The sequence below is a fragment of the Cupressus sempervirens genome, chromosome 7 (genome assembly GCF_028749045.1).
Source record: "Cupressus sempervirens isolate cs-2001-9-10 chromosome 7, ASM2874904v1, whole genome shotgun sequence".
Classification (NCBI taxonomy): Eukaryota; Viridiplantae; Streptophyta; class Pinopsida; order Cupressales; family Cupressaceae; genus Cupressus; species Cupressus sempervirens.
This window is the reverse complement of record NC_143124.1, coordinates 616,580,976-616,597,985: the sequence shown is the minus strand read 5'-3', so window position 1 is coordinate 616,597,985 and position 17,010 is coordinate 616,580,976. Positions and strand designations below refer to the sequence as shown.

The following is a 17,010-nucleotide window of genomic DNA, read 5'->3' as shown; positions in this document are numbered from 1 at the left end:
AGGTAAATTAACAGTTAAAATTATTAAATTGGGACGACGACTAATTCATTTAACATCTTATGTTCTCTTTTCCTGGATAATCTTTCACATCATTGATCGCCGCTAAAATTATATGTTTAAAGCACTATTTTCTGCAATCGTGTCTCATCTTCCTTCAATATAACAGTGGCTACCTGATTGTGAGCTGAACTGATGATTCAAAACCTCCTACGCGATTTTATCCAAATGCTTGTATGAGCCAATTTATAAGGTTTTTCGTTTTCAAGTATAATATGCTTAAAAATATGATGCAGTTGTATTGCCAATAGAAGACGTAAGACTTGAAAAAACAGAAATTCAGAGGAATATTTTCCATTCATTATACTGACATAAAACTGTACAGGTACATATATAGTTGTGTGCCAAATGCATAAAGCTATAGGAAAGGAAACAGCTGTAAGAAAGCTACATGACAGGAAAGAATCAATTTAGGAAAAAATAATTTAGAAAAGAATTAGTTTAGGAAAGAATAATTTTAAGAAAGAATCAGTTCAATATTAGAAACAATCTAATATTGCAACAGTAAGCACTTACAGAGCTCGTGTCCACCCAAAGCTGAGAAACAAATCCCATGGTAAGTGCAGATGCCTTGCTGATTACTTGCTTGGCAATGAGGCTTGATCTCTTCACTGCCTGCTTCCGAAAGGCCAACTCCCTACCAGAATTCACTATGAGGCTCTCGTCGGGAAGCTCAGCTTCATCTTCAGATAGCTTACTTCCACTAGAAACCCCGTCGCCTGCTAAAGATTCCCGTGCAATCGTATCAGCAATACTTGACTGCCTAGCTAGATCAAGAAAGTCACCTTCAGAGTTTTGCTTGCCATGGATGCCACCATTCACATAACTAGCTCTCTCTTGGGAACCATCCTGGCCCATACGCATCTCATTTTGGCTATTATCAATCCCGCCTCTGGGGAATTGAATTCCATTTTTTCTGTCCGAATAGTCCTCTTCTTTTTGTTGTCTTTCAAAGGACGAACTCAACTCAGCCTCTTTCCGACTGTCCTCGGATTTAATGCTAGAAAACTGCCCGGAATTCTCATCCCTCCCTGTACTCCCATCCAACTTGCTTACTTTAGTATGAATATCTTTTCCATTCCAGCTTCCTTGTGGTGAATTGTTATAGTTGACATTTCCCTGTAAAAATGCATCTACTATTGATCGTTGTGCATAGATTTTTTCTGCTCTATAATCCTTCGATAACTCTTGATTCTCCATCATTTTACAACCAAGTATAATATTTATGTGTTTTCCCTGTTGCAAATTGTTTAAAGGGGTGCGTGGCTGAAGCCTGCAAGCTCGATAAGCGCTGCCAATGCCCCCTGCAACCCCACACGGCTGAGGAAAGGAGGAGGGCTTCCAAATCATACCCATACCCATTCCACCCTGACTGAAATTGGCCAACATAACCCAACAAATGCCTTCGCACCCTCGACATATCCTGCTTTGGTAACAATAATATGCGGATAATTTCTGCCATTATTATCATAATGGATAAAGTGCATAAGCCTCGTCTCACATCATTAGTTCTGTTCTGAAGCCAGCACTTCGTATTATTACTAATTTTTTATTTGAATTTAATAATTATGCATAAGTGTTTCATTTATTCTCATGAGAGATGGATTCATGTTGAATCACTATTCATGAAATATGCGTCAATGAGTTTGACTCAAAATTACACATTAAATTTTGATAGCAATATCACAATGATTTCAACAGGTTTATTCAAGAAGATCACACGAGAGCACCTTGAGAAGGCGGAAATGTTATTTTTTAAATAAATGAAAAAATTAATGTCATTTGGATTTTTTGGGTTTCTAGTTCAAATTCGTTGAAGAAGGTTTTAGAAGAACGTGGCTATCCTTCCACAAAAATGTACAATTGACCAATTTTCAAAAGATCGAAAACATTAAGAATTTTTTTGTGAAAATTTCAGCATTTGAGCTTCATGGTTTGCATGGTTTGCAGAGTTTATAGTTAAAAACAATAAATAAATAAAAAATTTGACTTCGTTTTGTTTTCTGTACTATTTTGTGGGAGGATAGCATGTCCACTTTTAGAATGAAGAATTTTAATAGGAGACTTTACAAATAGGAATTTTAAAAGGGTAAAAGTTTTATAAGTTTTTTGAAATACATGGAACCTTAATTTTATGAGACTCAAAAATTAGTAACTAATTTTTATTTTGGTGTGGGGGAGTGGGGTTTAGTTTTGTATTGATGATTTATGGTCATAAATTATAGACTAATTTAAAGCAAAATAAAATTAGAAAACTTAAAAGGTGTTCAATTATAATTTCAAAATAAAAAACAGTTTTTATGAGATTATACTTAGTAGAGTAGGGGTAGCTTCTTTTGAAGTAATGGTTTTAGAAATTGACAAATTGGTCAAGTTAGTCTCATTAACAACATGAGTGAAAGGAATGCGACTTGGTTGAAGGCAAACAAAAATGGATGAATAAATGGAATATTTACTTGAATGCATGCCCTTGTGAATAGCAAAGAAATAAAGATTTTTGTAACATATAGGTTTACAAGCAAATATGGGGTAAAGTGTTGGAGAGAGAAGATATTATCTTGAAGAGTTTGACCCCACATGCAACTATCACCAAAAAGTATACATAGCCCTAATATTATTCCATGGAGATCTAAGATGTTAATTGTTTAGTTAAGAACTAACTCTTAGGGCATGTTTGGTTCCTGGAATATGATTTAGGGATTGGAATCTAAAATCCTTGATTTGTGATTCTAGAACTTAAAATTCATACTACGATTTCTGGAATTTATTTAGGGACTGTTTGGTTCAAATGCAAAAATATTTGATATTTGGAATTCGTTATTCCAAGCCTATTTGGTTCAAAACACGAATATATGGTTCAAAAAATGAATATAAAAGTTATAGTGAGAAAGGCGATTCATGTCTCCAATTTGTTCACAGTCATGTTCATGGTGCTTCCAACTCCACACATGCCAAAAATGTTGATGTTCATTGCAAAATAAACATTCAAGAAAAAGTTAAAAGAAAGACGAAAGAAATTAGATATGTATGGCACTAGTTATTTTATTTAATCCAACGATATGAGCAGGTGCAACAATAGCTAAAACTTTTCCCCCAATTTAAAAATATATATATTTGTACAAATTTCTACAATAATCTTTCTAATTTATTCAAGCGGCACCTGCTAATTTTTACAAAATGGCATTCAAGGGGTGCCTGAAGTAGATGCAAAGGGTATCATTTCTTGAAATGCCTCACTCTCTCGATCACAACTCAATTAAATTTCAAAAAAATAAGTGCAAAAATAGGTGCTCTCAAATGGGCATCCGGATGTCAAACTCGATTAAAATTCACTTTAGTTGAAATCCTCATTTTCAAAAAATAGAATTTAAAATGGGAATTAAAACAGGAATTCCAAATGACAAGTATTTTGAGGGGAGACAGAATTCTTGTTTTGGGGGTCGAATGGGGATACTAAATCCATATTTCCCCAAATTCCAATTCCCACTCAAATCTATGATCTAAATGGACCCTTATGAACTTCAATGTGAAACAAGGTAGTGGAGAAGTTCTAAAGGAGCGTGGGAAGATAGGATGTGTATTTTTGTAATCTTGATAAGATAATCAAGAAATACTTTTCTATGGAGTTTTATACATTCAAGAACTTTAGGGTGAAACATGTTAATACTATATCAATTGTTACTTACATTAAATTATTCAATGAGAAGATTGTTGAGAAGTTGGAGGTACTCATTGTATGCCTAAAATGTGGGCACACTTCTATGAGTTATTATATCCAAGATTGCTCAAAAATGAGGTCTCGAATGGTGGCTCATAGCTCTCTATTTATGGAGTGCAAGGGTTTGTAATGAAGGCCCTCAGTTTGATCTAATTTGTGCCCATGCAAGTACACCATGAAACAAGAGATTCAAGGATCCAAAATGCATGCAAATTGAGATGAAAACTAATCTATATGATAACAATGCAAAACAATACAAGAAAGGAAATGTAATAGTAATGCAATACTAATCTATGAAAACAAATATGGATCTAAGTTAATATGCAAATGCAAAGATGAAACCTCATGATGGAAGCCATGAATGCAAGAGAGAAGAAAAAAAGATAGAAGTTCTCCACAAAAAGCTTTAGTATTCAAACTCCTCCAAAAATCGCTCTCCAAAGCATAACAATAGCATAATCATGGATGTCAAAAATGAAGAGAGGGCTCTCCCTTATAAAGAAAAATATGGAGGTGAGAGGCTTCTCACAACCAATATGGGATAATAGAATTTGATCCATGTGAAACAAAATTCCACCAATGAGAAAAGAGGAGTGTTTGAGAAGAAAGTGGAAAGAGGGAAAAAGAGCAATCCCACTTAGAGATATGTGCATTTAAGTGTAGAAAAAAAAAAAAATTAAAATTTATTTTATTTATTATTTATTTTATTTCCTTTTTCAAGTGGGTTTAATTTTTATTTATTTAATTTCTTTTTTCATCACGCAGAGATATTCAAGTAGGAATTGTATTTAATTAAAAGGGAGCAAGTTCTTTTAATTAAATTAAAAGAGAGGTTTTTCTCTTAATTAATTAAATGTGGATGAATTTAATTAAAAGAGAGGTTTTTTTTTAATTAAATGGGGACTTATTTTATTTAATTAAAAGGGAGATTTTCTTTTAATTAAACAAGACTTAGGATAAAATGACAACCTTAGAAAAATAAATAATTGAATTTGATCAAGGAAATTGATTTAAATTGATTTAATAAAATATTACAGACCATTGATTCAGGAAATTTGATAAATTGATAGATTGAATAATGGGTGCCCATAGTCTAGGCGACCATTTTAGGGTGCATACATTTGCCCCTCTTTGACTAATGTGTGATCGATTTGGGAACACATGTAGTCAAAGAAAGAAATTGAAGTGTGAGGTCAATTTGGGATCACAAAACAACTTAAATGCGTGGTCGATTTGGGAACACATTAGGACAAAAAATACAAATAAATTTTGACTTTAAAAAGTCAAGGATAAAATTGATAAAACTGAATCAAGGATTGAAGTCGATAGGTATTGCCCCCTCATGATCGAAATCAAAATGAGATAGAGGAGAAACAACAAATTGATAAATTTGATAAAATTGAACAAAAGATAAAGTTCTTGATGTAAGATAAAAGATATAAGAATTAGAGAACCAAGGTAGACCATCAAGCATGAAATATTAGGCCCCAAAGGTGAATTAGAAGAAAAGAAATGGGGTAAAAGCAAATGGAAGATAGAAGTTTGGAAGAGATGGAAAGAAATAGAAAGAAGAATATATAATGCCCTAAAATCAATCAATTGTTTAAGATAGAAATTTCAATTGAGATCTTGAGATAAGGAAATGAAGATCAAAATATAACCATAGTTGATTAAAAGTCCACAAGAAAGATGAAGGGAAAACCCTCTCAAACTCATAATGCAGCCTAAAAATGCAACTAACATGAAGTATAATGATGCAAGCTACATGAAAATGCAAATGTGTATTTGCAAAAGAGAAATTGTAACATAGGATTTTGTGTTCATCATTCATTAGGGAATGTAAAAGAACTCATTTTTATCATTGGGCCATTATTAACGGACATTGAGAAATCACACAATCATCACTAGTCACAAACACAACTATGAAGATATGAATGTGATTTATATCGGATTGGAATGTGGAAAGATTCTAACATAAGTATCAAAGACATAAAGTTCAAGATGACTTTGATGTTAGCTTACCTAATTTAATGTAGCAAAACCATGCTCGCATCAAGGCATAGATGCCACGATGACCAGAAGAACAGTTGTGCAAAAACAATCAAGGATGATGTCTCAAATCTCCTAAGTGTTTCAAGGGGACAACAAGAGACACTCTAGAGTTTCAAGACCACACCCACAAGTAGAAAAAAAATAAAAACATGCCCCATGCCCCAAGTCCTCTAGCTATGCATCCTGGAGAGACTAATCAGACAAGGACACTCAACAAAAATCAATAACAGGCAGCACACAAAGAAAAGATCATGACATAAGTGAAGCATTAAGTGTTGCGTTGAAAATTTCAGCGTGTTAAGTAATACTTAGTTCCAAAGATAAGGATCAAATGCTTGCAAACAAGAAAGATAATATGACAAAACTGGGTAAGACCAAACCAATAAGTGTTGAAAAACACTCGACATCAAGGGAATACAACTAGGGTGGTGTTGAAAAACACTGTTTGTGAGGTGTCCTAAAGACTAACACATCCAAGAGACCAAAGCTAACACAAGTATGCCCCCTAGACAAAGACCAATTCCCAACCAAGGCAACAAGGACAAGGCATGATGGAGAAAGGCCAAGTGTCGATGATGCACACTAAGAAACAGGGGTGCAAAGGCGTCAAGTAGCGCCCATTTCTAGGTTTTCACCACTTCGATTTTTTTTTTCAAAAATTTTTATTTAAAAAAAAAAAATTGTATTTTTGCTACCAAGGTGCCTATTTCTAAGTTTTCACCAAGGCATTTTTTCTTCTTTTTTTTGAATTTTTGAATTTTTAATTTTTTTTGTATTTTTGGAATATATAATTTTTTTTGGAGATACATCAAAGCGCTTATTACTAAGATGAACATTTTTTAAGGACATTTTTCAATTTTTTGAATTTCCACAATATATCATTTTTTTAGATTTTTGAAATATATCATTTTTAAATATTTTTTCAAGATCAATAAATATGTACAAATAATATACAATGCCCCCAGACAAAACGAGCATCAAACTCTCAAGCAAGATCACATCGTGCAGTCTCAATGTCTAGCAAGGTGGAGGACAAGAGTGATTAGAAAATTGGTGGAAGAAATGAAAGACAAGAGAATGAAGAAGAATAAAGGGAAGAAATCCTCAAGGGAAAACTCCTCAATAGTACCCAAGCTAGGGAAAAATTATCATGTAAAGCACATTTAGACAAGAAATGAAAGGCCAACATAGGATAATTCATGAAAGCATAATGTATAAGTAGAAAAGATGTAATCCAAATGAGTAGACATGTCAAAAGGCTTCATAGCATCGTATTTTACTATTTTTTATTAGATCAAGACCAAAGGGGTAAATGGGAAAAGGATAGCGAAAGACTAGAATGAATGGAGGAAAATAGATATGAAGGCTAAACATGAAAGGAATGAGAACAAGATCATCATAAGATAGCTCAAAAAATAACCAAATGTTCATCTATAGGTCAACATTATCAAGATCAAAGAGAGAAGACATAATGGATAAAAGATGTAAAAGAACTACACATGATGCCTGATTAGCAGGTTTTCATCATGGTACTTATCCAAGGTGCCACGAGGGAGTGGTTTTCACCATAGGATGAATTTATTTCTCTTTACTTTTGCTACCAAGGTGCCTGATTACCAAGTTTTCACTAAGGCACATTTTCAAATTTTTCATTTTTAATTTCTATTTTTTTAATTTTTTTTTTGCAAATTTTTTTGAATTTTTTTTTTTTTAATTTTTTGAAAGAAGTCAATCTTTTTTCAATTTAAATAGTGCTCCTATAGGAAAGATGAGTCATGATAAGCCAAGTCCATAGAAAGGTATGCTCAAGGATATTAATAGAGTGATGAAAAGGAGATGGTAGATAATGTATATGGAGGACAAGTTTTAATGCTTTGGAAAGATAGAAGGAATATGGATAGCAAGTAAGTGTAGGCTTGAAAATATTGTATAAGGGTAGGTGAGAAAGTAGGCAAGATCAACATTGACACACAACTTGAAGGGTTGTGAAATGATGGAGTAATCATGGAGGAAATAGTTTGAGGTTTAGATGTATGAGGAAGTAAGAGAATTTTGGAAGGAGATGGAGTGGAAATCTTTGGAAGCTTCTTAGGAAGATTTTTGGAAGAAGATGGAGTAGAAGCCTTTGGAAGCTTGAATGCCAACTTTGAAATATTTTCAATATTTAAATTTTTCAAAAGAGACTTGGGAATCCATATAGCTTTAGATCTTTCTTTTCCTTTGGATGCTTTAGAACGCATTTCTTCAATGATGGATTTAGGAACCCATATTTGCTTTGATTTAGCTCTTTGGGTAGTAGACCTTTGTGGTCTCTTGAATAAATGTTCTTTCTTTTCATTCAAATGTCGATTAGATGGGACATAGTGATATTCATTTTTAAATGGATTTTTTTGTTTTTTCTTAAATTGATCATCCAAATTGCTTCCAAAAGACTTGGGATTTGTGGATGAATAGGGATTATATGACTGGTTCATATGGATAGATGAATGAGAATTCATCAAGGATGAGTGTCTTTGTTGATCTCAAGGTATGATAGGAGAGTTAGGAGATGAGATAGGAGTGAAAGTAGGATGTGGAGGAACATATGGTCCCAAAATAGATGGAAGGTTTGAAGGCTTTATCTTTGACGGATAAGGACCAAGGATAGATTTAGGAGATGCAAAGGGATAGCGAATAGGGATATTAGCATCTTTAGAGTAAGCAATATGACCAAGGCCATCAATAGACTCATGAGTATCTTTAATAGGAGAAACACTTTTTAATAAGATTATTTGAAGGTTGAGCATAGTTTTGAAGTGAATATGTAGAAGTAGAACAAGAAGGGATTCTTTGATCTTGACAAGTTTCTTTGGATAAAATAGGCATAGAACTTTCTTCACAATTTTTAGTAAGCTCAAAGGAAATAGTGGAAGTAGTGTCTTCATCATAATTAGGAGGTGGATAAGACATAGGATATGGAGGGGTGACATCTTGAAGGAGATGAAGGGGTTCTTGATCTTGATTTTTCTTGGCATTTTTATTTTTATCTTTTTGAGAGTCCTCTTGACATGGATCCACTTCTAAGGACAAGGGAGTATATGAGGTTTGCATGATGGGATCTTGAAGGGGTAATGAAAGACTAGCTAAATTGGGCATAGTAGACATAGCGTCGCATGAAGGTTGAGGATGTTTAGTCTTAGAAGCATAAAAAGGGTTTCCATCCAAGTGTAGATTAGCTTGGGTTTCTTGAGGATAACTATAGGGAACTGCATGATAAGAATTAGGACCTTTGTTTGATGGAAGAATGTTGGATAGCTTTGAAGTTTTGGGACATGAATAAGTATTGGAAGAAATAGAGGTATCAAGGAAACCATCACTAGACATAGGTTCATCAACATGATCTTGCTCAAGAGAAGCATCTTCATTACATAGGTCTTTAGGAATTTCAACATCAATGATTCTGTCATCAATAAGATCTTGAATTATACGTTTAAATGCAATACAATCTTCAATTTTATGACCTTTTCATGTATGGTAACCATAATAATGATCATCTCTCCACCAATAAGGTTTTACCTTAGGTTCATAAGGTGTAAAAAATTTGTATGGTAAAGTAATGGTCTTTTTTGCAACTAAGATCTCAACCACCATGTCATATGAATATCCCAAAGGAGTAAAAGTTCTCTCAAAAGTATAGCTAGGAAATTTTTTGTCATTCTCAACTCGATCAAAGATAGGTCCATCATGAAATATTAGAATATTCTCAAAGGATTTATTACTCACTTTCTCTCTCAAGAGGTCTTTGGATCTATAAGATGAAGACAACTGATGTCTTGGAGTAGATGATGTAGACCTTGAAAAAGAGAAACTAGTAGGTAAGTCTAGATACTTTTTAATGGCATAGCAGAACTCATAATCATCTAGACCTGATTGAGGTTTGGTAGGTAGGTCTAGATACTTTTGAATGGCACAAGAGAACTCATAACTAGCTAGACTCAACTAAGGTTTGGTAGCACAAGGTTTGAAGTCCATAGTGGTTTTGAAAGCATATAAAAGGAAAGAATCCTTAAGGCTCAATTTGATGGATGTGTCCCCTTTTGTTCAAATTGAGGAAGGTTCTAAACATTCAAGCACATCAAACACACCAACAACCTATTCAGGTTTCTATAAGGATGCACCAACTCAACTAGGGGATGTCCTTGATATAGGCAAGGTACGTGAGGCACAAATCCTTAGATTAAAGAGAATACTGCTAAACAACCAAGGGGAAATGGTAACCCAATCTCCACCTTCACTTCCCAAAGGTATAAAGTTCTTTGGGGCTTAGCCAAGATTGACAATATTGCTACTTCCAAGAGACCTGTTTTTAGATTCAAGTCATGTTATTTATGCTCTACCGGAACACGGGAGTTGAGGTCGTCCCCTAGAGTGATCACTTCTCTAGGCAGCCCCCCTAAAAAAAATCAAAATCCCTTATATAGGTTCCCCTCAAACTCTTTAACAAGGATGCAAGAAGAAAACATCAATAAGAAAATCTTGGGGATTAAAAGACAAAAGGGGTTTTTTATTTTAAGCTCAAATCCAAATGTGAATGATTCATTTTAAGCCATTTTTTCAATGTTGGAAAGACACACCAAAAAATTTGACAAAAGAAAGAAAATTATTGCACAATGAAAAAGAACACAATGATCACTTTTTATAATTCAAATGAGAAGGTTTGGAATGTGTGCACTTTGATTTCACACTTTCCAATTTTTTCCATTTTTTGCTTTTTAGACCTCCAAGTTACCTTCACAAACTTCAACCAAGTGCATGAAATCATAAAGAAATATGAAAATTCACATGAAAATATATTGAACTATTTAATTCCATGAAAAATGACAACTCATATCATGCATTGAAATTTATACAAATAAAGTGCAATTTAATCATGATTTTTAACTTAGTCAACAAGATTGGACCTATATGATATGAATTCGGATCTAGAACCATAAATTCAAAAAAATGACCCTAGTCAAAAATTAGAGAGCTTACCAAAAATGTCAAAATTTTGAAAATATCTTTTTATTTGTGCCCTAGGGAGCCATTTTGTCAAAATAGACTAGTTTTTGCAAATCAAATTATTAAGCCCTAATATAATCTATAAAATCAAAACACAAAGAATCAACCCTATTTATAATTTAGAGACCTTTCCAAAAATGTATTTTTTTTTGAAAATGTGCTAACTTGCTCCTTTAAATGATTTTTCATTAAAAATAAAGAAAAAAATATAAAAATTTGAAAATACTTTGGAAGAATCTAAAAATTGGACTGAAGCTTTTCTGATATGTCACCACCTTGCAAAAAAAAATTCAGATTAAAATACCTAGCCGTTTGGGAGATATGATAAAATCTTTCAAATCTAAAATTTTTCAGTCTCCAAACATATATGTACAAGGGGGTTAACTCCAAAAAATCCAAAATCAAAAAGTAAAGGTGGTTTGCCCCATGGTGCACATCAAAAATGTATGCCTAAAATGTGGGCACACTTCTATGAGTCATTATATCCAAGATTGCTCAAAAATGAGGTCTCAAATGGTGGTTCATAGCTCTCTATTCATGGAGTGCAAGGGTTTGTAATGAAGACCCTCTATTTGACCTAGTTTGTGCCCATGCAAGTACACCATGAAAAAAAAATTCAATGATCCAAAATGCATACAAATGGAGGTGAAAATTAATCTATATGATAACAATGCAAAACAATGCAAGAAAGGAAATGTAATAACAATGCAATACTAATCTATGAAAACAAATATGGATGTAAGCTAATATGAAAATGCAAGGATGAAACCTCATGATCGAATCCATGGATGCAAGAGAGAAGAAGACAAGAAGGTAGAAGTTCTCCACAAAAAGATTTAGTATTCAAACTCCTCCAAAAATCGCTCTCTAAAGCATAACAATAGCATAATTGTGGATGTCAAAAATGAGGAGAGGGCTCTCCCTTATAAAAAAAAATATGGAGGTGAGAGGCTTCTCACAATCAATATGGGATAATAGAGTTTGATCCATGTGAGACAAAATTCCACCAAAGAGAAAAGAGGAGTGTTTGAGAAGAAAGTGGAAAGAGGAAAAAAGAGGAATCCCACTTAGAGATATGTGCATTTAAGTGTAGAGAAATTTTTTTTTAAAGATTTATTTTATTTCCTTTTTCAAGTGGGTTTAATTTTTATTTATTTAATTTCATTTTTCTATCACAAAGAGATATTTAAGTAAAGGGAGCAAGTTCTTTTAATTAAAAATAATAATATTTAATTAAATTTAAAAAGAGGGTTTTCTCTTAATTAATTAAATGTGGATGAATTTAATTAAAAGAAAGGTTTTTGTTTAATTAAATGGGGACTTATTTTATTTAATTAAAAGGGAGATTTTCTTTTGATTAAGCAAGACTTAGGATAAGATGATCAACCTTAGAAAAATAAATAATCAAATTTGATCAAGAAAATTGATTTAAATTGATTTAATAAAATATTACAAACTATGTATTCAAAAAAATTGATAGATTGATAAATTGAATAATGGGGGCCCATAGTCTAGGCAGCCATTTTAGGGTGCATAAACTCATCACCTCCTTGAATATGAAAAGGATTGAATTGTAGAAGATAAAATGATAACATTGATTATCCCATAAGACATTTTTAGCCTCTTGGATGTTAAAAGTCTTCTTCTTTGTTGTTCCACCTTTTAGCGTGAAACTATCTAATATTGAACATAGTTTAATTTCACATCATGAAATTTAATATTTATCTTTTTAAATTCAAATATTGAAATTGTAGGTTTTTGTGGCCCACTTTAACTAATCATTTTGCATAATTTATCATATATTAAAAGTATTCAAATTACATGCTAGGTATTAAAAGGGAGTGTTTGTGCCTCATTTGACCATTGTTTTAGCTAGCATCTATTAAAGTTTTCACTATTTTATTAATGTTCCATTATCTCAATTATCCACCAACAAAAAAACTAATTTGTATCTAGATTTTACTAACTTTCCAAATCAGCCTTATTACTAAAACTTGAATTACACACCAATACAATGCATTATTTAAAATGCTAATTATAAATTCAACGTTGAATTTAGGTATTGACTATTCACAATAATGTTTTATATTTTTTTTTTCTTTTGAATGTTAAGGTACATATTTATTTATATTACTTGTTTATGCTTTCAAATTCATTTATGTTTGCATTTTCAGACTCAACTTTGTAGTCAAAGATGTTTTATTATTAGTTCCTCATATGATACTTACACATTAGATCCATTAAATGCCTATAATCAATTACCTCAACCATAATTCAGCCAATAACATTCAAGGAATTTATATATATATATATATATATATATATATATATATATATATATATATATATATATATATATATATATATATATATATATATATATATATATATAATGTTTATACATTTATACATTTTTAAAAATATTAAAAAACTCATTTATCGTTATTTATCTTTAATTTCATTAGTTAAGAACAAAAATAGTAAGGAGAAATTTTATATATATTACAAATAAATTCATAATTTTAAAAACCAACAAAGCCTTTTGATTTATATGATTTATTTGATAATGCCTCAGATCTTTCTAGAAAAGTGGAAACTTCTAGTTATAGTAGAATTATAGAGTAGAAGAAAATGGGAAAGCTTAAGGCCACACAATCCGCATACTTGTTGAAGATGCCACCCCCACCTTGACCATTCTACAATATCCTGCAAGTCTTGTACACTGTGGAGAACAATTCAATCCCCTAAAACCCCCACTGAAGAAAATAGAGCACGAGATCACATTCATAATAGTGTTACTCAGATGCACAAAATCTTAACAGACTAGGAGAATTTCAACCAGAAGAAACCCACAAATATGGGTACTGTCCTGCTCAAGATTTGAGGGAATTTCACAAAAAAAAAATCCCCAAAATCATAATGAATGTGTCCAACAGTTCATAGAATTTGGTGAGGTAGAAAACATATGACTAGAAGAAAACTCTTCTTGCATAACGAGTTACAAGAGGAAAAAACAAAATTAGTTTTGTTGCACTATTCTTTCTCCTTAGCCATGTCATCTCTTCACACAACTAAAATGATCACATGCATGATCAACATGAGAGAATTATAGGTTGCAGAGATTAGGCCCAAGGGCATAGGTTTTATCCTCAATTCCATGATCAAATTGAGGAAGAGAAGAAGAAAGAGGTAGATGAATATGGAGAAGGGAAGAAAAAAATAGAGGATCCACAAATATTATGGTCTCATTTGAAGTGGGAAATTGTTAGGTACTGAGAAAACTAGTACCTCAAATTGCCCTCAATTCATTTTGATGGAGAAAGACCTGTCAAGGATCCAATTTCTGCATTTTGTTGGAATAACATAATAGAGATGAAGTTCCCACAATTTTTCATTACCTCAAAATTCTACAATTCAATTTGGTACAAAAATTCTAGAGAGTTCATATGTTTTAAAGGGTCCCAAAGTGAAAAGAAAATCATTGTGTATTGTTTTCATTTCAAATGTGAAATTGATTATTCAATGACAAGAGCATTCATCTTGCTTGAGTACTCAATCGACTCGACAAAGATTACAAAAATGTGTAACTCCCCACTTGGGAGCCTAAGAGAAATTACCTAACATGATTCAATGTTTACCGATTCTTGAACTATTTTTTTAATATTTCAAACAACACAAGATAACAATGCAGAAGCAATATACACATACACAATTACAAATACAATTTTACATTCCTCAAGGGTTCCTTCACATTGAGTCGCATTTGTGATGTTTATAATAATTAGTTTAAGTCTTTAGTGCATGTTCATGAATCATAAGGAAATAACAGATACATTATCTCATAAGAAAATGCATTAAGTACAACTGATACAAAGAAAATACATCCAATGAATAACGTCCATTACACATGTTGTAGGCTATGTGAGAATAGATACAGGCACATTAGAATACAAGATATATTATAATGTACATACATCAACTAAATATAAGTCTCTAAGATAAGAATAAGAATTATAATGGTACAATTGCATCCATGAACATCCAACATCTGTCAAACTAAGGGGGACTCAAATGGTAAGAAGACACTACTTGTTGACTACATGGTCACCTAATTAGGCTTCCACTCCCACCGTGTAGGGAAGATAATGAACGATGCACAAATAAGTAATCAAATTATAAAACCTAGGAAACGAATCCTAATAGCCAAAACTACCTCAAGGGTAATACAAACCACACAAGAAGAGATAATCAAAACCGAAAGAACACGCATTCCAATACCAACATCACACACCAAGTCAACATCTAGATACCAAATACAATAAAGTATCAAAATCAAGATAAAGTCAATGAAAGATATCCACCTTAAGTCAAAAGCCACATGTCTAAGAACAATAATCAATAGATAACAATTGTCATCAATAAAAGTAAATCACCAACAATAAGAACATCCAACAACAAGTACACCACCAGAGGAAAATACAAAATCTATGAAGGAGACTCAGGCTACATACTAGAGAGTGCCATCACATGGTCAAACTACTTGAGTAATCCTGTACTGGTCTCTCATTAGACCCATAACCCTCAAGCATTGAGTTACCCTAGATTGGTCACTCTAGACCCCATACTCTCAACAGGACACATGCAGAACCAGAATACCCTCTGATAAAGATGAGGCAAACCAATCATACCTCTCACTAGGTATCATCCCATTTCCATCTTTAGCCTATGCAAGCACTGAAGACATGGGCAAGGCAAATATCTCTAACTTATCTTTTTGGTGTGTTTTCGAAATATTAATTACTAGATTATCACTTATTACATATCTTACAATAGGTTACCCTCATACTGATCACTTTGAGATCCGAACCCCTATTGCAAGCCACTCCCAAAGACATGTACCTAGACAACCTCTCCTAAACATATAAATCACAATTGTGTCCCATACCACAACACCCATAATCTCAATTGAATCATAAAATACATCATGACATCCACACAAATGATTGTCATACTATAAAACTCGAAAGATGGCTTTGGTACACATCTTAATTTGGCCACCTAAACAACTCACAATAAAATTCCAAATCAATCATGTACATATGTCACTTCATATAACCATGTATACCAAAAAACACTTAAAACAATATCGAATTTCACTTGATTAAAAACAAGCAATTTGCTATTTGAAGTCCAATTTGACCATAAATATATTCATTAAAATTATCCTACTAGTTTAGTACAAACAAGTAAAGTATCACTCAAATCTCAAACAAAATAAATAAATAAATATACACACTCATCTTTTAAACATATTATTTCCAATTAAAATAAATAAATATTCCATACACTTCTATTTTTATTTTTATAAAGAAAAATTACATATATATAAAATTATTATTAAATAATAACTAATACTAAATTATAATAAATTTAACGAATTTAAACTAAATAACAATAAAATATGTACTCAATAATAATAACATTCAATTTAAACCATGCATAGTATTTTAAAGGGAAATATCTTGTAATGATCTCAAATAAGGAAACTCCCACATGAATCAAGGAGTGAATCAAGGAAGTGGGATGCTTTTGTTTTAAAACAAGTTAATAAATGGAGAGGGAGTTGGGTTCACCTCCCACTCCCCTTTACCCACATGAGAGTTGAAGTGTAAGTTTAACTAAAACAAATAGAAATGGCCTCCCTATACGATAAGCTTTATCACTCTTTTAAAAGAAGCTAGCAATAGAATTTATATGATTACTATTTTTTTCTTTTTCAATATTGAGTTCTGATTTTTTCTCTTTAAATGTTTCCATCAAATATAAAAGTATATTATTATTATTTAATTAAAATTTGTTTAACAAATTTTTGTAATTAAATTAATTTGAGATATAATTTTTTACATATATTGAAACTATGAAAAATAAAATATCTATAGGAAGAAATTCTTTAGCTAATTAAAATTTTATTTTTTTATTTGTTTTGAAAACAAATTGCATGGTAACTGATTTTTTTATTCGAACATTCCAAATGAGGGTTTTTCTTGTTCAAGTTTCTTAATTGAATCTTGTTTAAACCCTAGTTGTAATTAAATCTATTTATCCATCTATATTCTTCTATTTACTAATGAATTCCATTAAAT

The 17,010-nt window shown here is 32.0% G+C and overlaps 1 protein-coding gene and 1 pseudogene across 3 annotated transcripts in view; both read right to left on the bottom strand.

Annotated features, from left to right (window-relative positions):
* LOC149548220 (uncharacterized) overlaps positions 1–1,523 on the bottom strand; it is a 162,077-nt gene extending 160,554 nt beyond the window's left edge. For all 3 annotated transcript variants that reach the window (XR_016354004.1, XM_089792263.1, XM_089792264.1), the window contains exon 1: positions 574–1,523. Coding sequence is in view for 2 of the 3 variants with exons in the window: in XM_089792263.1 (XP_089648389.1) it covers positions 574–1,446 (873 nt within the window). In the remaining variant the exon portion in view is untranslated. The remainder of the gene's footprint in view (positions 1–573) is intronic.
* An 11,985-nt stretch (positions 1,524–13,508) lies between these two features.
* LOC149548219 (fatty acid elongase 3-like) lies at positions 13,509–14,255 on the bottom strand (annotated as a pseudogene).
* Between the last annotated feature and the right edge of the window lie 2,755 nt (positions 14,256–17,010).